Genomic DNA, 23,596 nt, shown 5'->3' with positions numbered 1-23,596 from the left:
GCCTCACATTCCTGTGTCTGGAAAATGACTTGGCACATATCTGTTTAAAAAATGACAATTTATTCATTCTTTAGTGCATTATCTCAGTCAAATCTGTAAGTGATTTATGTAGACAACACACAGAGGATAACAGATGAACACTGCTTAGCCATCTCACTGAAATGAAATAAATCTAAAGAGAAAGCATTCTTTGTACAAAATTAAAAAAAAGTAGAAACTATTTTCTAAATGCAATATTGAAATTAAAAACAGAAATAATTGATCAATATTATATTACAACCTATATTACAATGTCAAATCAAATATGGATACAAGACTAGAGATAAGCACGGCTGTGTTAGTTTGGTCTTCAAATGTCTGTTCTGTGACATGACCTGGCAATGATGGGTCGCTTGCTGGCAGTATGTGGGATTGCAGCTAAAGCTTTTCCCAAAGGAGGCAAGAGGGATGGAAAGAATGTGAGTGTTTGCCTCCCTCATCAGTGTTCAGGTCCCCCTTACCCATGTCTTAGTGGCCCGGGCGAGTGAAACAAGCGCAAAGCGGGTGACCAGGCAGCCATCTAAAGCAACCGCTGCAGCGGGGAAGCATTGTGAGGAGGGAAAATGAATAAATATTTAAAAGCACACGGACGAGGGAAAGAAGGGAAACTGCACAGTGGATTCACAACAGTAATGATGGCAATTTTAACTCACAAAGCAGGGGACAGGTTTAAAACTTGCACCACCTTCTCCTTGCCAACAGAGGGAGTCACCGTCCAGGAACGAAGACCTCAAAATAGTGAATCAAACCAAATCCAAAATGGAAATGAGAATATTCCCAAGGAAGGCCCATGCACATACAGCTCCTCCCATCTGCTCCAGCTCCAGATTCTATTTCAATCCTGTTTTGTTTGATAAGAATTACCCTGTGGCTTCAATAAAGCAGTATGATAAATGATGTCAGTGCACGCAATCCCTAGAGCAGCACCAGGCACCTGTGCAGTGCCGGCCCGGTGTGATGTGATGAATGAGTCAGAAATGGGTCTACCTCAGGCCCAGTTGGTCTTTCATCATGGTAAGTGGATTGTTCTATATGGTTACGCACAGATCAGCAGTGGCACAGCCACATACACTTCCAACGCCATCGACTAGCATTGCAGACTGGGAGCAGCACAGGACAGAAGCCCCAGGGTCACGGGTCCTTGGGCTCGAGCCTGTATGAGAGGTCGTAGAGTAACTGCTGATTGTCGATCACGTGGAGTTGGCGGATGTAGGCCTTAATCTGGATGTGGCTTGCTGCCGAGTCGGACTCGAGGTCTGCGTGCGGAAGAGAGAGAAGGAAAATCTGTCAACAATAGAAGAGACTTGGTTCACCATAGCTATGTCTCCTCTGAATCTCTCCCCTCTGACTCTGAGGGCTTCTCTGTCCCCTCTGAGTCAGTATTATTTATCTATTTATTCACTTGCACATCAGTTGTTTGCCAGTCTTTGTTTATGTATAGTTTGTTTCATTGAGTCTACTGTTTTTATTTTATTTTCCTGTGAATGCCGCAAGAAAATAAATTTCAGGGTGACATATATGTACTTTGATAGTAAACTTGCTTGACTTTGAACTTTGAGTCAGATTGTGGGTTCAGGTCCCGCCCCAGAAAATCAGGCACCAAATTCCATGCCAAGACTCTAGTGTAGCTTGAAGGGAGCATGGCTTTCAGAATCAGAATCCGAGTCAGGCTTCAATGGAGAAGAAGTGACTGACAACTGTCTGCCTTCCTCCAGGTCTGCTGCCTGACCAGCCGAGCTCCTCCAGCACTTTGTGTGTCACTCTGCAGTCTCCTGTGTTTCCATGGTGTGAAGAATGCCTCACTCCTACAAATGCTGGTTCTGGGTTCAATCCAACTCATTGTGAAGGTGTTTGGATGGAGCGCTGGCAGCCTGAGCCACATATCCACGTTCCAGCAGGGAACAGGACAATGACTGGGCAGGCACAGAAGACGATGTTGATCCCCTCTAGGTCACTACCTCTCTACACTGGTCCTGAACAGAAAAAGCAGCGCAGGCCGGACCTTTGTGGCCCTGCTTTTCACCGAGCGGTGCATTTCAGAATTTAAATTATCCAGGTCCCTGGGAATAACACCTCTGATCTACTTGAGAAAGCAATGGGAGCCTCAGTTTACTTGAAAGACCACACTTTCGAGCGTGCTCAGTTCTGCACAGATACAGTATGACAGCATGGATGGCTGAACCCTCTGACTATTCAGATCCCAGTGTGCCCACGATAAAATCTGGTTATTTGTTCTCAGCTAGCTCTAGATAAATGAATAAGGTACAGTACTGTGCAAATGTCTTAGGCACATATATACAGCTAGGGTGTCTAAGACTTTGCACAGTACTGTATTTGTCAACATGGAGTGGAGAGCGAGTTTATAAATCTGGCGGGAGCAAAGGATGTTGGGAATGGCAAGGGTGGAGTGCCGTGGGAGGGGGTGTGGGACAGGTGGCAGAGAAGGAGTGCCAGAGGCGGGGGATTGACATGCATACAGCCACACCCAGCCCTGATACACCAGGCAAGATCGTTTGATTCCAAACAATTGGTTTATTAGTCATTACAGAATGCCTCTCCCTCCCCTCTCTCCTAATTCCCTGCCCCTTTCTCTCTCTGTCCATAATAGAAAACCATATCAAAATCAAATTTATCATTGCTTATATATTCATGAAATTTGTTTTTTTTTTGGCGGCAGTACACTGCAATACATAAAATTACTACAGTACTGTGCAAAAGTCTTAGGCACCCTAGCTATATTCATGTGTCTAAGGCTCAGTACTGTAGATTAAATAGATAGATTTATTTATCACATGTACATTGAAACACACAGTAAGATGTGTTGTTTGCATCAAATCAGCGAGGATTGTGCTGGGCAGCCTGCAAATGTCGCCATGCTTCGAGTGCCAACATAGCACACGCACACAACTCACTGACCTATCCACATCTTTAGAATGTGGGAAGAAACCAGGCCACTTGGAAGAAACACACATGGTCGGGGGAGAACGTACAAACTCCTTACAGACTGTGGAAGGAATCGAACCTTGGTCTTACAGCTGAAGCTGCCAGCTTAAACCATTCAGGGAAGCGAACTCGCCACTGGCACCAGGCAGGAGATGGGACATGGGCCCGTGGACGTGTTTTCTTTCTTGACCTCATAGTAGTTCACATCCTTCCCATTACCCTCTCACAAGATTGGTCTTGAACACTACAGTCTCATGGGATGATTCTTAATGCTTTCTTAATTAGCCAGCTGACCACTTAGGCCCAGAAGCTATTGCTAGTAAAATGGTAATATAAAAGAGACTTCAGACGCAGGAATCTGTAGCAACAAACAATAAGCTGGACTCAGCCAGCTGAGCAGCATTGGTTTGAGGGAAGGAACTGTATGTTTTCGGCTGAAACCCTGTATCAAGACAAGAAAACTGATAACAATTATCTCTCAGCCAATCAGGAATGGGCTGTTAATCAAGGGCTTAATAGCACAGAATAAACACAAAAGATTTTGCAGATACTGGAAATCTTTAGCAACACACATACAAAATGTAGAGTTCCTCCAGCATTTTTTGTGAGTAGGTTGCTTAATCGCACTGTAATGTCTTAAGACTGAACACAAAAAGGCAGCTCTTCCTTGTGACAAAGCTAACGTGGGTCAAGTCCTAGAGGAACCCACTAACTAACTATGAGAATGAGAGTTGTGCAGTTAGGCAGTGTTATGTACAAGTTTCTGGGGAGCTTGAAAGGATAGGGACTGCAGGAAAGATTCTCCTTTGTAGGAAGGTATAATCTCAGGATAGAAAGATGTTTAGTTCAGACTGGGAATGTTTGCAGTCCTCTACATTAAAAAGGCTTTATGTTGAAAAATAAATAAATAATAATTAAATTATAACTATAATAACAAAAGTAATAAATAAATCTAAACGCAGATATAAAAATGGTGATAAAATTAGGTTCTTAGCTACAAGGAAATTGAAGACCCTGATCAGTCACAATATTCAATGGTGGGGCCACATCGCCCTTCCTGCTCCTAAATGTTTATCTTGTTGAAACAAAAAGCCCTCACATCACAAATCTTCAGGATCTCTCCTTTTAAAGATTAGCTTTATTTGTCACGTGTACATCGAAACATACTGTGAAATGTGTCCTTTGCATCAAATGAAATCCATGAGGACTGTGCGGGGGGAAGCCTGCATGTGTTGTCACACTTCTGGCACCAACATAGCAGGCCCACAACTCACTAGCCCTAACCATAGGCCTTTGGAATGTGGGAGGAAACCCACACAGTCATGGGGATGACGTACAAACTGCTTACAGACAGTGACGGGAATCAAACTCTGATTGGTGACGCTGGCACTAACCACTATTCCCACTGAGGGTAACCGATGAATGTTCCCATAAAACCCCTGTCCCTTTAGTTTCCCTTGATCAACTTACTGAGCGGACTGCTTCGATACTTCCTCAAGGTCCGGACTGCACTGGCCACCATGTGCTGTAAAAGAGGTCAACAAGGTTGGACTTAATCATTTATTATTCTATACCAAAGGTCATGATTACTTTTTTTATATAGTAATTGCACTATTAGTGAGTAGTCCTTGCAAATTAAATTTGTCTTGCACTTTCTCGACTGTTATCTGATGACAGTCCCGTGAGCAGAAGTGCCATTGTCATTCCAATGGGGTGTTTCCCTTCCTCAGCTTGGTCTCCAAGTTCTAACTACTGGGACTAACACAAAGTACAGCACATCAAAGCACTGTGGAAGCCTCTGACAATTGTTTGCCCTTTCTTCCCCCATTACTGCTGAGAATTCAAACTTTGTGGAAATTACAATTAACACTCGACCAAGAAAAATCCTAAATGCGAGGAAATCTGCAGATGCTGGAAATTCAAGCAACACACACAAAATGCTGGTGGAACGCAGCAGGCCAGGCAGTGTCTACAGGGAGAAGGACGGTCTTCCTATAGATGCTGCCTCGCCTGCTGTGTTCCACCAGCATTTTGTGTGTGTTGCAAGGAAAATCCTTATGTTATATAACAGTCCACAAAGTCTGCACTGAACACAGTGGAAAATTAAACTCAGTCTCTTGTATATTCTCTATCTTAAACACTACTGTCATTTCCACTTCCACCAGTACCCTGACATCCCATTCAAGGCAAAAAAACTGGCCCCACACATTAAGTGAGATTAAACCCACCACCACCTTAAATGCAGTCCCTCTGGTATATGACATTTCTAAGCTGGGGAAAAGATTTATCAATGCCTGTCATAATTCGATAAACTTGTGTCAGATTTCCCCTCTGGAGAAACAACCCCAGTTCGTCCAATCTTTCCTTGTAGCACATACCCTCCAATCCAGGCAGCAACAACCCTTTCCAAAGCCTCAACGTCCTTCCTGTAATGGGGCAACCGGAATTGCACACAATACTCCAAGTGCAACTGAGCCAAAATTTTATACAACTGCAATGTGTCTTCCTCATCTTACATTTGATGTCACAGCCAATGAAGGCAAGCGTATCATCCTTTACCATCCTATCTACTTTCAGAGTAGGACAAGATCCCTCTGTACATCAATTCTCCTTCCTTTCATCTCCATTAGTGCTGAGAATCCAGTTTTGTAGAAATTACAGATAACACCTGACTAAAGAAAGTCATTTTGTTCTATAACAGGTGCCTAAAAAGTATTGAGAACTTGCAAATGGAATTGCTTGAGCTCTTGAAAGTCACTTGTCAAATCTATCCAGGGAATAATCCATTTACCTGTCAGACTGAATCATCTTCCAATCTGTGAGAACACTGTGGTCAGCGGGGGACCAGACAAATAGCTTCCACCGTGAATTCCCAGAGTGGAGATCTCAGGAAAAGACTTTAGTAAAATCAGTCAGACTGACACCGCATTCATGTCCACTGGTGAAGGGAAGTTGAGATAGAAGGATGCTCTATATTACTGATTACCATGGATGTCCACACTCTGGGAACCCCACTGGTAAAGATGTCAGTGTCCCTCAGGGTTGTCTCTGGAGTCTTAAAGAATTATAGCTCATTTTATCTCCTTCCTGAGATCCACAATCATTCTGGAACCAATAACTCAGATTAATAACTCAGTGTGGGGGAACTTTCTGCATTGTGTGACTCAGAGTCTGCAGTAGAACGGAAATGTTTTCTTAAATTAATTCAATGTTAAAAGTATGAAAGCTGTCTCAGAGTTTTGTCATTCAGCGGCCTCATCTATTATTGACCAAAATATGCCTCTGGGGTCCAGTTTTAAGACTAAATACTTAAATGAATCGTGACTGCCTGAAAAATCCAAACCATCAGTTGGTGGTATCATTACTCTTTGAGGGCTTCAGGAGCCTGAATACTTTTGCCTTTCTTAATTGACTAAGTTGTAATATTCAAATCTTAGCCTCCTTCTGTTGTGTTAAGAAACTGGGCGACACTGTCAGAACACAGCTCACTTGAACAGGCAGAAAGTGGTGGAGGAACTCAATAAGTCAGGCTGCATCTATGGAGGAGAATAAACAGTTGTTGTTTTGGGCCGAGACCCCTCATTAGGACTGGAAAGGAAGCTGCTAAAATAAGGTGAGAGGCAGGGTAGGGGAAGGACTACAAGCTGGCAGATGATGGGTGAAACCAGGTGACTGGGAAGGTGAGTTGGTGGGGGAGGGAATGAAGTAAGAAGCTGGAATGTGATAGGTGGAAGAGGTAAACAGCTGAAGAAGGAGGAATCTGATAGGAGAGGATATTGGACTAGTTGTTGCAGTGTGCTAGAATATTTTCTATTTGTACATTGGGTAGTGTAACATACCAAAATATTGCCCATTTATATGTTGGGGAGTGTAATGTACCAGAATATTGTCTATTTGTAACATTGGGTAATAGAAGTTAATTGAATATTGTCAATTTGCATATTGGATAGTATAATGTGCTGGAATATTGCCAACTTGCATATATAGGGTGATGTAAAATGCTCAAACATTGTCTATTGGGTAATGTAGTAGAACATTGTCCATTTGGACATTAGGTGGTACTGTGTGCTGGAATTTTATCCAATTGTAATGTCACTGGTGCTGAGTGAGAGTCCACAATGTATTTGTACATCGGGTAGTAGATGCACTAGAACACTGGCCACGAGGCCTTTGGGCAGGAGGGTGTACCAGCGCTGTTTTATCCTAGGACAGTAATAGAAATACTCACCATTTTCTCAAAGTTCACCAGCTGATTCAGGAACGTTTTGTTTCCCTCATGTATGAAAGTCATATCTGGAAAATCATGAAAAGAAATAAACACTGAAAATGCTCCATAATTACCAATAATGTGAATGTTGTGACACTGAATAATACTGGAGCCCTTCAACCCTTCCCAACCACCACCAGAGTGTTTAGTATTCAAATATATTTCATTAGCTCTCAAGGTCTTTAAAATGTTGTGAAAGGTGCTATGAAAACGCAAGCCTTTGTGTGCTTTTTAATCATCTAAACTCAGTGGCCATTTTATTAAGAACCTCCTGTACCTAACAAAGAGGAAACTGAGTGTATTTTTGTTGTCTTCTGCCCATACACTGCAAGGTTCAATGTGTTTTGTACTCAGAGATGCTCTTCTGCACACCACTGTTGTAACGCAAGATTATTTGGGTTACTGTAGTCTGGCCGTTCTGCTCTGACCTCTCTCATTAACAAAGCGTTTTCGCCTATGCAATTGCTGCTCACCGGGTGTTTTTTGTCTTTTGCACCATTCTGTATAAACTAGAGACTGTTCTGCGTGAAAATCACAGGTGATCACCAGTTTCTGAGATACTCAAACCACCCCATCTGGCACCAACAATCATTCCACTGTGAAAGTCACTGAGATCACACTTCTTCCCCATTCTGAAGTTTGGTCTGAACCTCTTTACCAGGTCTGCATACTTTTATGCATCGAGTTGCTGCCACATGATTGTCTGATTAGATATTTGCATTAACAAGCAGGTGTACAGGTGTAATCTAATAAAGTGGCCACTGAGTGTATATTGGTGAAGAGCTTCTACCGTGACCCCTGTGTAGCAGCTGGGATTCAGCTGGCCCAGCGTTATTCCGTCAGTGGGATCTTGCCCCGGGCTGGGTGGCAGCTGCCCTGTTCTGCTCTGGAGGACTTCTGCTATGGACCAAGGGTGAGAACCCTGACTGCTGATTTTGCACTTCCTCCAAAAGATCACTGTGTTACAGCAGCGAGTGCTGCTACCACACAGGCCTGTCTGTCTATCTTCTACCTTCACCAGATTGATCATGGAGATGAGTTGGGGTTAGCCATAAAGGGGAGACCTGGGACTACACTCACTGGAATTCAGAAGACTGAGAGGGGATCTAATAGAAACATATAAATTAGGAAAGGGATAGATAAGATAGAGGCAGGAAAGTGAAGAGACATAGCCTCAAGATTCAGGGGAATAGATTTAGGACAGAGATGAAGATAAACTGCTTTTCCCAGAGTGTAGTGAATTTGTGGAATTCTCTGCCCTGGAAAGCAGTAGAGGCTACTTCTTTAAATATATTTAAGACACAGGTAGACTTTGTATAGCAGGGGATTATGGGGGAAAGGCAGGTAGTTGGAGCTGAGTTCACCTACTCTAAGGCCAGATCCGCCATGATACTATTAACTGGTAGTGCAGGCTCGACAGGCCAGATTCATGCTCCTATTTCTTATGACCACAGGTGCTATCTCTGTGGAGTTTGCATGCTTTCCCTGTGACTGTGTGTTTCTCCCAAGAGCTCCGGTTTCCTCCCACATCCCAAAGTCATGCTGGTTGGCCACTGTAAACTACCCCTAGAGTAGGTGGAGCAACTGGAATGGCAGGGAATAGATTATGGGAAAGTAAGCTGGGGGGACAGGACTGATGAGATTGCTCCAAAAGCCAGTAGTTGCTTGATGGCTGAAAGCCTCCTGTTATAGGAGAATATGAGAAACTACTTAATGAGGAAAAATGTGCAGGAGCTACTGGGAAAGAAGGAATGAAGTTTACTTGAACATAGAACCATACAACACAGTACAGGCCCTTCAGCCCATGATATTGTGCTGACCTTTTAACCTACTCCAAGACTAATCTCACACTTCCCTCCCACTTAGCCCTCTATTTTTCGTTCATGCATATACCTAGCATGTCCTTAAATGTCCCTAATGCATCTGCCTGTATCACTACCCCTAGTAGCATGTTCCACACACCCACCAGTCTATGTAAATAAAAGCTACCTCTGACATCCCCCCCCAATCACCTTAAAATTATGCCCCTTTGTATTAGCAATTTCTGCCTTGGGAAAAGGGCAGTGGATGTCCACTCTTTTAATCCTTCTAATCATCTTATACATCTTGAAGAAGTCACCTCTCATCCTCCTTTGATACTTGATACCCCTTTCAATGAGTTTCCCCAGAGATAATGGACCTCAATAGTACAGAATTACCAAAATGAGAATGATTTTAGGGACAGGATTGTTGTCTCACCTTTCAGTAGCAGAGGGACGAAAGGAATCAGGGGAGGCTTCATCCTGGCAATGGTGTCTCTGTATGTCTTATGGTTTCGCGAGGGATCCTGTAGACAGAAAAGTGGTCTCATTGTCTCCCGTCAGATATAACACCACCCCCAATTCTCATGCTCAAATTGAACACCGTGCCAATTACTGGACCCAAGTTTCCAGTGCAAATCCTTATGCCTATCACTGAAGTCTGGCTGGAGTGATCAGGGACCTGGCTAAATTTCATTGAAGAAAAAAATGTCCAGGTTATTCCAATAGTAGATGCAGAGGAAGTGAGGAGCACAGTAGTGGACATTATCGTATCACAGTGATTTTCCTTGTGTATTAAACTGCAGGACCAAAGCCCATTGAACAACAGAGTAGTAAATGAGGAGCCATTTGACCCATCTCATGTACTCTCCATTTGCTCCCATACTCTTTCCCATCTCATTGCAATTTTTTCTCTTCCAGACGTGTTTATTTAATTCATCATACAGTCAAAAAGGAGCACATCACCACCACAAGGCCAGAGCATACACGATCTCTGGAAATCTGTGGATGATAATGCACTACTTGCCACTGACTCGTAGAATATAGACCCCTTTGGCCCATGATGTTGAACCAATTTTTTAACCTACTGTAAGATCTATCTAACCCTTCCCTCCTACACAGCCCTCCATTTTTCTATCATCCATGTGGCTATCAAGTTGTTTCTTAAATATCTCTAATGTATCTGCCTCTACCATAACCCCTGGCAGGGCGTTCCATGCACCCACCACCCTGTTTTAAAAAAACTACCTCTGACATCCCCTCCTATACTTTCTTCCAAACACCTTAGAATTATGCCCCTTTATATTAGTTATTTCTGCTCTGGAAAAAAAGTCTCTGGCTATTCACCTATCTACGCCTCTTGTCATCTTGTACAACTCTCATCCTGTATCTCTACAGACAGAAAAGTCCTAGCTTGCACAACCTGTTCTCACAAGACATGCTCTCTAATCCAGACAGCATCCTGGTAAACCTCCTCTGCACCCTCTCTGCAGCTTCCAGTCCCTAAAGACTCTATGATATCTGGGTTTATCAGATCCCTTCATACTATACAAACTATACCTCTGCTGTTGTAACTGCATGCCCTTGGAGTTAAAGTTAAAAGTATTTTTTTGTAATCAAAGTACATACAGTATATGTTACCATACATCATAAACCAAGCAACATAAATAACAATGAGGTTTTGCTCCCAGTTGAACTCAATGCCTTTTATGCTCGCTTTGACCGACTAAACAAGGAGGTTCCTTCATAAAACCCCACAGCCCCTGACGACCCTGTGGTCAATGTGAGAGGGTCCTTCAGGAGGGTGAATCCACAGGAAGCATCTGACTCAGATGGTGAACCTTTGGGTCCTTCACCCTCCTTCAGCCAGAGGAGCCAGCTCCACTACTGTCTATGGTCAAACACACCCAGCAAGGTCAGAGGGCTTCAAGGCTCCTACCCTATCACCCCTTGCACTGTCCGGTGGAGCAGGTGCTCAGTTAGTACTGCCTTTCTAGTCTGTTACATTCAAGGAGTTACCTCTGGCATCTGAACAAAGTCAAAGATGGTGAAAATATAACATTCCAGTCTGAAAATCTTTGACAGGAATATAGGACATCGTGGACCAGTTGGGCCAAAGGGCCTTTTTCTGTGCCTCTAAGGTTCATGGGTTACTCACCGTTAAACTCTCAAATTTCTGGAAGAGCTTTTTGCACTTTGCAGGCAGTTTCTGTGGGGCAAACAAGACAAAGTTGAAACAAGTATTCCATTTTTTTTTGGAAGTCCAAGATCTTTTGGATGCTGAATATTTGAATTAAGAACAGAACACACCCTGCATCTGTGGAGACAGAAGCAGAATTATTGCTTCAGACTTGACAATCGATAATTTCAAAAGTTAACTGGTTTCTCTCTCCACAGATTCTGTCTGACCTGAGTGTTATCCATATTTGCTGCTTTTTTAATTACTTCAGAAAGACAAGGTAACAAATCATTTTTAGTTGGATGTTACTAAATTTTTTTTGGAAATCAATCACCAGCAGATTCTTCCCTCACTCAGTCTCTGTTCTCTTCTCTTTACAAACTGCCTAGTGTTTCAGTGAACCAGCAGAACCTTTGTATTCCCAAATCTTACCCTCTTGCTGAACGACAATTCTGAGCTCTTGCATGGGAACGAGAACCTGGTGAATGGATCTAAGCAACTTCTCAGAGCCTCCTTGAAAGAATGAACTCCTAGGAATCTTGGGCTGATGATGATTCAAGTGGAGAAGGAACATTCAAGATGACACTGAGAACCTCTAGTCTATGCTTCAGCAGCAGAGTTAAGACCAGTATAAACAGAAAGAAAGGACCACCTCTGAAACTATCGATAAGTATTTTCTGTGCTGTCTATGACAACACTGGGAGACCGCACATCGACATCCCCAGTTACCTTGGAGCCCACAGAACCAGGAAGGAAGCCAGTTCTCCTCAGACTCAAGGGGCTGTCTAAGGAGGACGCAAGGACAGAAAAACATCCCAAGATATTTTGTAGGAAGCAGCAAAGAGTACTTGACTTCTAGCCACAAACAAGACTGGACGCTGGGTGACCTAGAGATGAGTTTCTCTAGAGCAGGGGTTCCCAACCTTTTTTATGGCATGAACCAATACCAGTAAATGGTCTGTAGACCACAGGTTGGGAACCCCTGGTCCAGAGGAAGAGAGGGACTGCAGGAACTTAATAATCCTATAGTTAAAAGCACCTCAAGTTTGTGATTTACAAAACTTATTGAATGACTGAAATTTTAGATAAGCAGGCATATGGGAAGTTTGTAGGGCTGGAGGAAGTACAGAGATAAGCTGGTAACAGGGATAGAAATTTTGAAATCAACATAATGTTTACACAGGATCCAAATGGAAGACTGATGATTTTTTTTATATAATTGTAACTAAGAAGGACATTCAGCCCATCGAGTCTATGCCAGCTATCAGGGTAAACCCAACATTCCCATTGAAGGCACAAGAGTCTGTAGATGCTGAAAATCTGGAGTAACAAATAATCAGCTGGAGGAATTCAGCAGTTCAAGCAGCATCTGTGGAAGGAAAGGAATTGTCGCCATCTTGGGTTGAACGCTGCACAGGTCTATTGCAGTGTTTTGACCCGAAACATTGACAATTTCGTTCCACCACAGATGCTGCTCGACCTGCTGAGTTCTTCCAGCAGATTGGTTATTGAGTCATCGTTCCCACTGCCTCACTTATTTTCTGGTAACTAATTAGTCACAGAATATTACACCACATACACAGGCCCTTCAGCCCATCTAGTGTGTGCTGACCTTGTCTTCTGCCTCATTCCATCTACCTGCACCCAGACAGACCATAGCCCTCCAAACCCCTCATCCATGTACCTATCCAAGTTTCTCTTAAATGCCACCATGGAACCCACATCCACCACTTCCATTGCTGTACACTTGCACCGCCCTTTGAGTGAGTGAGGAGTTCTCCATCATGTTACCCTTAAACATTTCACCTTTCACCCTCAACCCATGACCTCTAGTTCTAGTCTCACCCAATCTCAGTGGGAAAAGCCTGCTTGTAATTACCCTATCTATACCCCTCATAAATTTATACACCTCTATACCTCTATCAAATCTCCTCTCATTCTCCTACATCTCAGGGGGAAAAATATGTTGAAATTAAACCCACATCTACCATTTCCACTGGCAGTTCGTTCCACACTCGCCTCTGAGAAGTTCTCCTCAGATTCCATAGAAACATAGAAAATCTACAGCACAATTTCCCTTAAATATTTCAACTTTCACTCTGAACTAATGACCTCTAGTTCCAGTATCACCAAAACTGAAAGGAAAAGCCTGTATGCATTCTCCCCATCGATACCCCTCATAATTTTGTATACCTCTATAAGATCTCTCAGCATTCTCCTGTCCCAACATATTCAACCTTTGACTTTTACTCAGGTATTCCCTCTAGCGTGCTCAACAACACCCCCGATTAACTCTGCCACCCTCCTATACCAGGGGTGATTGACCTACCAACCCCCATATCTTTGGGAGGAAACCAGAGAATCTAGAGGAATTCCACTTGGTCACAGGGAGAACCTGCAGACTCCACACAGACAGCACCAGAGTTCAGGGCTCAAACTGATACAAATTAAGCACTCATTGCTAAAAAAAAGTCCCTGTTCTCCAGATTACTTTCCTCTCAACTACCTTTGCAACTCACTATCTAAACACAAGACAGTCTTCAAATGCTGGAGGTCACTATCCAGTCTGATTTTGGATACCCAGGAAAAGGAATCAAAAATTAGAGGGGATAGGTTGCAAGAGTCCAAAACTAGAGGGCAGAGAGATTTAAGAGAGACTTGAGAGGTAACTTCTTTGCACAGAGGAAAGTGAGTACTCGGAATGAGGAAGTGGTCGATGCGGGTACTACTGCAACATTTATGAGGCTTCTGTACAGGTGCATTGAGAGGAGGGGCTTGATGGGTTATGGGTTGAATGCATGCAACTGGGACAAGCAGAGAGGATCTTGGGTCAGCATCGACCTGTTGGGCTGAAGGGTCTGTTTCTGTGCTGTATTACTCTATGACCGTGATTATAATACATTAGGACAGTGGTCCCCAACCTCCGGGCCGCGAGGCCCAACACCTCGCGGGTAGGCGGAACATCTTTCAGAAAAAAGCCGAAATAAGCCAATTAATTAGGTGCCGCCCGGCACGTAAATGTCGGCCCAGATCAGAGGGGATCCGGCAGTTGCCCTAGCTGCAAGTCTCCCCTCTCCACGCCATCAATGTTGTCCAAGGACACACACGCAGCCTCAGCCAAGGCTCAAACTAGCAACCTTCAGATCACTAGACGAACGCCTTAACCACTTGGCCACGCGCCAACACTCTATACTATAGCACCAAAGGTAGACAGTAAATTTAATAGATCACTGAACAATATGTACATCCATAGTAAATGTGGTAATGACTGTTCCACTTACCTCCCAGGTTAGACAGAGACGGCTGACCGCTGCGTTGCACAGGCCCATGATGATGGCAAAGAATGAGAACAAGTTCTGCTTCTCTTTACAGCTGCAAGAGGGAGAACCCATTAGGATCACTACAAGTCACCGGGGAGGGGGCAACACTGCACCTGGTTCAAGAGCAGTTACCTCCATTCAACCATTCGGTTCTTGAACCAACCCGACAACCCTAATCACTATCTCAGTATGCCAAACTTTTTACAGATCACTTGGGGTGTTCCATAAGCCACCTATGTGGGTGCACATTGTTCTTGTTTGATCAAAATATGCAAGAAAACACAACTGTATACAAGTCAAAGTCAAGCTTGTATGCACCAGTACATAGGTGCATGGAAAGGAGTTTCCAAGTGAGGAAAAGATGGACTGGGTCAGCTGTTAAACGTCATGGTTTTGTGGTAGTTTTTAGAAAGTTTGGGGAAGTAATGTCTGAAGTTAGAAACAGCAGGGGCTGGAAATGTTAGCTTCACTATATTCAACAAAACAAAACCTTTGATGTGGCAAATGTTTTCCAACACTTCAGAAAGGATGGATACTTATTAAGATGAGCAATCCAAAACTATATTATTGACTGAAAAGTCATTGACCTGAAACATTAACTCTACTTCTCACTCCGCAGATGCTGCCCGACCTGCCGAGTATTTGTAGCACATTCTATTGTTAAAGACAGATGGCAGTGAAAATTTTAAATCCTAAAGGCAAATATAGGTTTTAAAGGAGATAAAGATTAGCTTTACTTGTTGCATGGACATCGAAACATAGTGAAATGCATCGTTTGGATCAACGACCAACATGTGCCCGCAAGTGTCACCGCACTTCCAGTACCAACATAGCACCACAGTCTGGGGTAGCTGACAAGTGATGCCATACTTCCAGCGCTAACATAGTTTCAACACAGTCCAAGGATGTGCTGGGGGAAGCCCGTAAATGTCGCTATGCTTCTGACACCAACATAGCACGCCCACACAGTCATGGGGTGAACGTACAAACTCCTGTCAGACAGCAGTGGAATTGATCCCTGATCACTGACGCTGTAAAATGATACTCTAAGCACTACACTAGCGGACCAAGACAGCAGAGATGAGGACTGAGATTGGCTGAGGTCTGGGCACAGGGGTCACTATCAACCTAGGTTGTCCTAAAGGAGTCAATGGCACTGACAGACAGCCAGGTCTGCCAGCAGTATCCTAGCAGCAATCTCCTGGGCTGCTGATTATGATAAAGTAGCAGAAACACTCAACTCAGTCTTGTTATCATCGAGTGTTATCTCCCATACACAATACAAATGTTTTGCACGGATTTGGTATGACAGCTTCAGAAGAACTATCTGACATTCCAGCTTATAGATGAAAGAGGCCACCCTGCAGGCTTAGATCTTTAGTACTGGAGTGTAAGAGAACTTTGAAGATATCACACAGGCCTTCAGTGAGTGGTCGCATGGTGCCGTAACCCACCAGGCAGAGGAAGCAGGTGCAAAGCTGGGTCATCTTCCACCGGGGGCGGCAAATCTGTGGAATTCATTGCCGCAGGCGGCTGCGGAGGCCAAGTCATTGGGCACGTTTAAGGAGGACAGTGATGAGTTCTTGATTTGATTAGTAAAGGTTACAGCGAGAAGGCAGAAGAGTGTCGTTGAGAGGGATAATAAATCAGCCATGATGGAATGGCAGAGCAGACTCGATTGGCCAAATGGACTAATTCTGCTCCTGTGTCTCATGGTCTAACATCACTTAGACAGACAAACTGGACCTTGATGACTGTGGAACCTACTGGCTGTTGTGCCTCCTGTACTCCAGAAATGACTATATTTCAGATGTGCTTTGTGGACTATGACAGACTCTGGGATGTGGTTGTGTCATGAAAAGTGCTACGGAAAAATTAGCTCTGCCTTCAGAGTGCAGAGATGCAGGGGCGCGTATGGTGGTGGGGGGGTGGAAATAGAGCCTGCAGGACAACTTCCAAGCCCCATTCGTCATTAAGCACAGAAAGGATGCTCAAGTAAGGGAGTAACCGTGTCTCTTCCCATGTGGCAGAGACTTGGTCAAGTGACTGATGCTGAAGAACGATGGGGAGGATGCAACCACTCAAGATGACTTAAATTGGAGGTAGGGATGTCTTATGAGGAAGGGTTGAGTGAACAAGGGCTTTTCTCTTTGGAGAAAAGGAGGATGAAAGGTTAATGTGCATAAGATGATAAGAGGCATAGATTGAGTGGAAATGTCTAAAACGAGGGGGCATAATTTTAAGGTGACTGAAGGGAAGTATGGGAGCGGGATGTCAGAGGAAGTTTTTTTTAAATACACAGAGTGGCAAATGTGTGGAACACTCTGCCAGGAATGGCGGTAGAAGCAGGTATATTAAGAGCGTTTAAGAAACTCTTAGATAGGCACATGGATGGATAGAGAAGTGGAGGGCTATGTAGGAGGGAAGGGTTAGATTGATATTAGACAGGTTCAAAGGTCAGCAGAACATTGGGGGCTGAAAGGCCTGTACTGTATTATAATGTTCAATGCTCTACGCACCCGCCCTATTTACCATCCTTCATCTCATTGGCCGAGACCTGCCACAATCGTGTATAGAATGGACAACAGGCATTTCAACCTTAAGGCCAAGAACAAGGTCAGCACCACCACTATCATGGAGCTTCAGTATGTGGATGACAACGCCATCGCAGTACACTCTGGAGACCTCCAGCGTATCCAGCATCCTAGATACTGAATGACACATCCTGAATGTTTTGCCAAGGCATTTAGAGCCCTGGGTCTCGTTTTGAAGATAAAAAAGACACGGGCCCTATATCAGCCAATGACCATCCAGCCCTCTGTAAAAGTCGATGATATCGCCCTTGAAAATGTAGACCACTTTCCCTACCTTGACACCATTCTCACCTCAAAAATCAGACATCGACTCAGAGATCAACCACCGCCTGAGTAAGCGCTAGCAGAGCCTATGCAAGATCAAGCAAGAGTCTTTGAAGACTGTGACCTACAGGTCCAAACAAAACTTTTGGTCTTTCCTTCCTACATTATTGTATGCAGCTGAATCATGGAGCACCTACAGTAGCCACCTGAAAGCCCTACAGCAATACCACCAAAGAACCTTATGAAAGACTTTGAGGATCAGCTGGAAGGACAGATGCACCAACACCAGCCGACATGAACAGCATCTCCACCACGATAAAGCAACACCAATTCTGATGGATAGATCATATCACCAGATGCCTAACTAGCGTCTTCCCCAAACAGATCCTTTATACTCCCGGTTGAGGGAAGATCAGTGGGAAAAGGAAATAACATCAGCCTGAAGAAATTCAACAGTATATCTAAAGACAGGGAGGGCATTGTACTGAATAGATACGCCTGGAGGAAATCTGTTCAAGAGGCAGCTGCACGAGAACGACCTCTGCTGTGCCGCAGAGATCAAGCAGGAGCTGCGAAAGGAGAGAGCGAACAACCAAGACAACCGTTTACTCTTGTCTACACTGCACCAGAATATGTGGATCCCAGATCGGCCTCTACAGCCAAACAAGGACCCACCAATAGACATCCCCTTAGGAGAACATCAAACCAACTCGAGTGATTGCACTACTAGTGTTCTATGTTCTTTAATAGGATGCTTACATCTATAAACGATGATTGTAAACTTGTGATCGGAACGAGTGAGCTTCAAAGATAAAATGCACAGAAGAGGCGTGGTAGCATAGTGCACCAGCGACCTCTGTTCAATTCCGCCACCGTCTATAAGGAGTGTGTACATTTTTCTCATGGCCGCACTCATTTCCTCCGAGTGCTTTGGTTTCTTCCCACGTGCCAAAGGTTAGGGTCAGGTTTAGTAAGTTGTGGGCATGCAATGTTGTCCCTGGTAGCATAGTGGCACTTGTAGGCTGGCACCAACACATCCTCACTGATTTGATTTGACACGAATGACACTTTATGTTTCAATTTCACTTTATGTTTCAATGTACATGTAACAAATAAAGCTAATCTTAAACCTTAAGATCTTAATCTTAAAATGCAGGCTAACTCCTGCAGGTGCCTGTGTACTGTCACCAGGTGAGTCACTGGGTGGTCAGTTATCTCAGGAGCCACGGCTATGTCCTTTATTCTTCTGCCTTGCATTCAGGTAGGTCTGAGTTTCAAACTTCTTATTACTTAGTGCGATCTGCCCGATAAGTTGTCTGCTTTTGAAAGCAAATAACTGGTTATTACAGGATTGTGTTGAGTGCTTCTACTGCCTTATCATCAAACAGCAACCCTTTCTACCTCAGCCTTCCAGTTCAGTTACTGAAAAAGATGATTATCATCATCTGCTGGAAACGGCAAGATTAATTTTTGTGCTATCCCTCATCTCCAGACTTGTATTCCATGTATGCTTAGCCTCTCATTTTAAGCAATCTCAGGGTGACTGGTTCCAGCCAATCTTGTATCCCATCTATTCTTGCCCCGTTGCTTTATGAACTCTCAGGGTGGCTAGTATGTTCAAGAAATATTGTCCATCCTATTCACCTTGAGAAGATGGCACTGGATACCTTTCCTGAATTAGTGTTGTCCTTGTGACGAAGTTTGTCCACTGTGTGCTCGAGGGGAATTTCAGAACTCTGAGCCAACAATGATGAAATTAGAGCCATACACTTCCAGGCTGAGATATTGTGTGACCTGACTCAATCCATGGGTGACATCATTATGGTGCAAGACACCCTCGCTCATTCTCACAGACTTCCGAGCTGTAATGGACAGGAATCTGGAGTGGAGAGGGCTGGAACGGCAGTGCAGCAGTTAGAGCAACGCTTTACAGCGCCAGCGGCCAGAGACCGAGGTTCAATTCCCACCGCTGTCTGTAAGGAATTTGTATATTCTCCTCACGACTCTGTGGGTTTCTGCCGTGTATTCCACTTTCCTCCCACATTCCAAAGATGCACGGGTTAGTACGTTGCCACCGGAAGCGTGGTGCCAATTACAGGCTGCCCCCAGCACATATTTGGACTCCGCTGGTCAAAGTACACGTGACTCATAAATCTTTATCTTTATTGCTAAACATATTCAGTATTAGCACAAGACAACTGGTAAGCAATAAGACAGATTTCAAAAATATAATACTTCAGATGTTGGGAAAGAAAACCTACGAAAGCTAATCTTTCTTTAACTTGACTGAATAGGTCACTTTAATTGTGCCAACTGTATTGAGGTAAAGAGGTTTACATTTATGTAGTGCCTAGGATCAAACCCTTAAGCAAACCCTCAATGAATTGCTTTCCATTTGTTGTCCATGTTGCCAGGTAACTGGTCATGGTGTCTTATTTATTTACAACCAATATCCCACAGATAACAATGCATTAAGCAATTAGATGATCCCTTTAATCCAATATTGCCTGAGGGATGAATGTACACCAGGGCTGTCAGGGAAGGGGTGGGGGGAGACATTCCTGATGAGGTGGCTTGTGCTCAGGGATTTCACAAAAAAAATGACATGCTGAAGGCAGAAGAAAGACAGTTCGGGTGGGTGGGGAGGGAGGAATGGGGCTTGTTTTGCTTTTCTGCCTGGTATGTTCTGTTTTGTGGTGTTCTGTGTTGTTCAGCTGAGCACGGCGGGCATGCTATGTTGACATCGGAATGTGTGGTGGCACTTGCGGGCTGCCCCCCCCCCCCCAGCACGCCCTTGGCTGCATTGGTTGTTAACACAAATGACGCATTGCACCATATGCTTCAATAAATAAATCTGAATCTGAATCTGAATAGGCATCCCCAGCAATCTAACAGCACATTCTGTCCTGAGTGATGCATTAGATGAGTTTATAGATTAATTATAGGTCTGAAATATGCCTGTACACCACAGGAACAGGCCCTTCAGCCCACGTCTGTGCCAAATATAATGCCAAATTAAACTAAGTCTCTTCTTCCCGTAAATAATCTATATCCCTCCTTTTCCTGCACATTCAAGATTCAAGATTGTTAACTGCCATTCTTACAGTACACAAGTGTAAAGGAGAACAAAATGATTGCTACTCTGGATCTGATGCAGCACAAAAACACAATAAATAATGTATAAGTACAAAAACAATCCTATAAAAGACAAAGACAATGTACAAGTAACTGTAAAGTGGCAGTTCATGAGGGGATGTGAGGCTGTGGAGAGGAGTACCTGATGTGGGGGGTGGGGGTTTAATGGGTATTAGTGTTGATTAGCCTGACGGCCTGGGGAAAGTAACTGTTGCTGAGTCTGGTGATCTTTTGCTTCAGAAAGGAGAGAGTACTGCCAGTGAGCCAAACCAGCAACAACTCGGACCAGGCACCAGATGTGACCAGGTCTGAATTTTACATTTCTCAGATTCTTTGTCCCCACCCTCACAGGCCTTGAGGGGTATATATAGGGCAAACGCAAGCAGACCTTTTTTGCCACTGAGCTGAATGAGATGAGAACTAAAGGTCATGGGCTACGGGTGAAAGGTGAAATGTTTAAGGAGAACATGAGGAGGAACCACTTAGATGGTGGTAAGAATGTGGAACGAGCTGCCAGCAGAAGTGGTGGATGTGGGTTCGATTTCAACATCCAAGAGAAATTTGGATAAGTACATGGATGGGAGGGGTATGGAGGGCTATGGTCCTATCCAGAATAACAGTTCAGCATGGACTACATGGGCCAAAGGGCCTGTTTCTCTGCAGTACAACTCTCTGAACACTTACAGAGCAGCCATGTGGATCAAGGTTTTGAGAAGTTGCACCCGTTTTCCCAGGCGCTCACACATCAGTATCTCCGTGGCGACCCAGTGTTGCACCTCACTGCACCGCTGCAGCACCAGCTCCAGATTTGCCGTCCGCTTTCGAATGCTCTCGTTCCGGAAGACGTAGTGGATTAGTTCCAGCTGGGAGAAAAAAAATACAGAGAAAATTACACAGGGTAAAGACTTCAATGCCATTTTACTTCTGTTGATAGGAGGGACCCAACAATGAAATGGAAACATCATGGCTCACCTCCTGAAATGGAAACAGCATCATAGATTAAAGTAAAACTGGAGCGTAAGAGGATAAATACATTAAGGAAGAGCACTGTGCACACTCAGACATGAAAGGTCCATTTGGTGTCTCACTCGTGCCCGTTCCTGTAGCCTCATGCTGAAACTTGTGCAACTTGTGCTTTGGCCTTCAGTATCACAGCAGCTAATGAAGGAATCAGTGGTGGTAAAGAGGCTACAACAGCTCAAAATACTTTCAGGGTGCGGAGGTACACTGCGACGCAGACCAAACTGGAAAGCACCATAACATGCAGAGTGTAAGTCACAACCATGTTTAAATTTCACCACGCGTTTTTGTTTGGGACCTCAATTTTAGGCAGCATCAGAGGGGAAACTGCAGGGGATACAGGAACAAAGTCCTTTTCCCAGAGTGGGAATGTCAAACACTAGAGGGCATAGCTGTTAAGTGAGAAGGGCAAGTTTAAAGGAGATTTAAGGAGGAAGTGTGCTTTTACGCGGAGTGCTCGGTACTGGGAACACGCTGCCAGGGGAAGCAGATGTGATAGCAATGTTTGAGAGGCGCTGACACATGAACAGATAGGAAACTGAGAGACAGACCATGTGAAGGCAGATGGGACTAGTTGACAAAGGCAGCATGGTCAGCAGAGGCTTTGTGGGCCAAAAAGCTTGTTCCTGAACTTCTCTATGAATAGTCTGGCAGGTCCGACATGCATTTGTATAGGAGTGCAGATCTCAATTCAGTAGTTGATGGCAGAGATCTGACTTCTACGACTACAGAATGGGCTGGTGTGGTCCACACTTTTGGAAGACCTACCCTTATGACCACTGGAGGTTAAGTTGCCCACGGCCTTTGAAGCTCCTTAAAAATGTCTAAAAATTGACTCATACACCATATTTGATACTACTCCTTCCTGCATTTCTGATTCCCTTTAAGCAATTTATAATAACCAATATTAACCTTGGTCATCCACTACAACAAGGAAGTGCCCAGATATGACAACTACTCATACCTGGACCTCTGAGGTCGAGAGAGCGGAACTGCCCCAGTGCAATGGCTTTTCCACTTTAAAAACTCTCCTGTTCTGAGCGACTCACCTCGTGGACACAGTTCAGAAGCTCCCAGTCGAATGCTGTGATCTGACTGGCCATTTCCCCAACATTAGTTTCATTGATTTCCGGCCCTTCATGGGAGAGACGTTCCACAGCTGGAGGGGGCACCTGGGAATGAACAGTTCAAAGTTCAAAGTCAATTTATTACCAAATTACATATAATGTCATCTATATACTACCTTGAAATTCATTTGATTGCAGGCATTCACAGTAGAACAAAGAAATACAAGAGAGTAAATTATAATCTACATGTAAAGGTCAACAACAAAAGTCAAAAGAAGACAAATTGTGCAAATACAAATTAATTAATTAATGCTGAGAACATGAAAGCAAGTCCATAGGTTGTGGAATGAATATGAACAGGGAGGTAACAGTCAGCTTTGTACAGGACGCTACTCAAAAGTCGTATTTCCAAATCACTTCATGCTGACACCAGTATTATCAGGCATATAAGCGTTTTAGCTCCTGAAATCATAATAGCAAAATTATGGCATATCAAGATCTACTGTTATTGCTCGGGCTTTCTTGGTGTTTGTTGGTTTTGAGCCGTTATCTCATTGAGCATGGTACAGGCTCTTCACCCACAATGTTGAGCTTGGTTCTTTCCTTTTAACGTGTGAGCCCACAAACACTGCCTCATTATTCCTCTTTTGCTTCATTTATTTTTACTGTAACTTACAGCAAGTTGAAATAATAATAGCGTTATGTGTTACAATGCCATCGATTGGAAGATTAGGGCTCAATTTCCGCCTCTGTCTGTAAGGAGTTTGTACATTTGACCCTGCAACCATGTGGGTTTCCTCCAGTCCAAAAAGACAGACGAGTTAGGGTTAGTAAGTCAAAGGCACGCTCTGTTGGTGTCAGAAGCATGGTGGCGCTTGTGTAGGCCATTGACGCTAATAACCCATTCTACTCTGTGTTTCGATGTACATGTGACAAATAAGTCAAAGTAAATTTATTATCAAGATATGT

At 43.9% G+C, this 23,596-nt stretch overlaps 1 protein-coding gene across 2 annotated transcripts in view; it reads right to left on the bottom strand.

Annotated features, from left to right (window-relative positions):
• Positions 1-39: 39 nt before the first annotated feature.
• Positions 40-23,596, bottom strand: part of rapgefl1 (Rap guanine nucleotide exchange factor (GEF)-like 1) — a 123,044-nt gene continuing 99,487 nt past the window's right edge. For both annotated transcript variants that reach the window (XM_073071413.1, XM_073071414.1), the window contains 8 exons: positions 22,610-22,732; positions 21,225-21,403; positions 14,509-14,599; positions 11,207-11,257; positions 9,488-9,575; positions 7,211-7,275; positions 4,453-4,507; positions 40-1,295 (listed from right to left, as the gene is read on the bottom strand). In XM_073071413.1, coding sequence (XP_072927514.1) covers positions 1,171-1,295; positions 4,453-4,507; positions 7,211-7,275; positions 9,488-9,575; positions 11,207-11,257; positions 14,509-14,599; positions 21,225-21,403; positions 22,610-22,732 — 777 coding nt within the window. In that variant the 3' untranslated portion in view covers positions 40-1,170. The remainder of the gene's footprint in view (positions 1,296-4,452; positions 4,508-7,210; positions 7,276-9,487; positions 9,576-11,206; positions 11,258-14,508; positions 14,600-21,224; positions 21,404-22,609; positions 22,733-23,596) is intronic.

This window comes from Hemitrygon akajei, chromosome 18, assembly GCF_048418815.1.
Source record: "Hemitrygon akajei chromosome 18, sHemAka1.3, whole genome shotgun sequence".
NCBI lineage: Eukaryota > Metazoa > Chordata > Chondrichthyes > Myliobatiformes > Dasyatidae > Hemitrygon > Hemitrygon akajei.
Note: the sequence above shows the minus strand (reverse complement) of the source record. Positions and strands in the feature narration are given on the sequence as shown.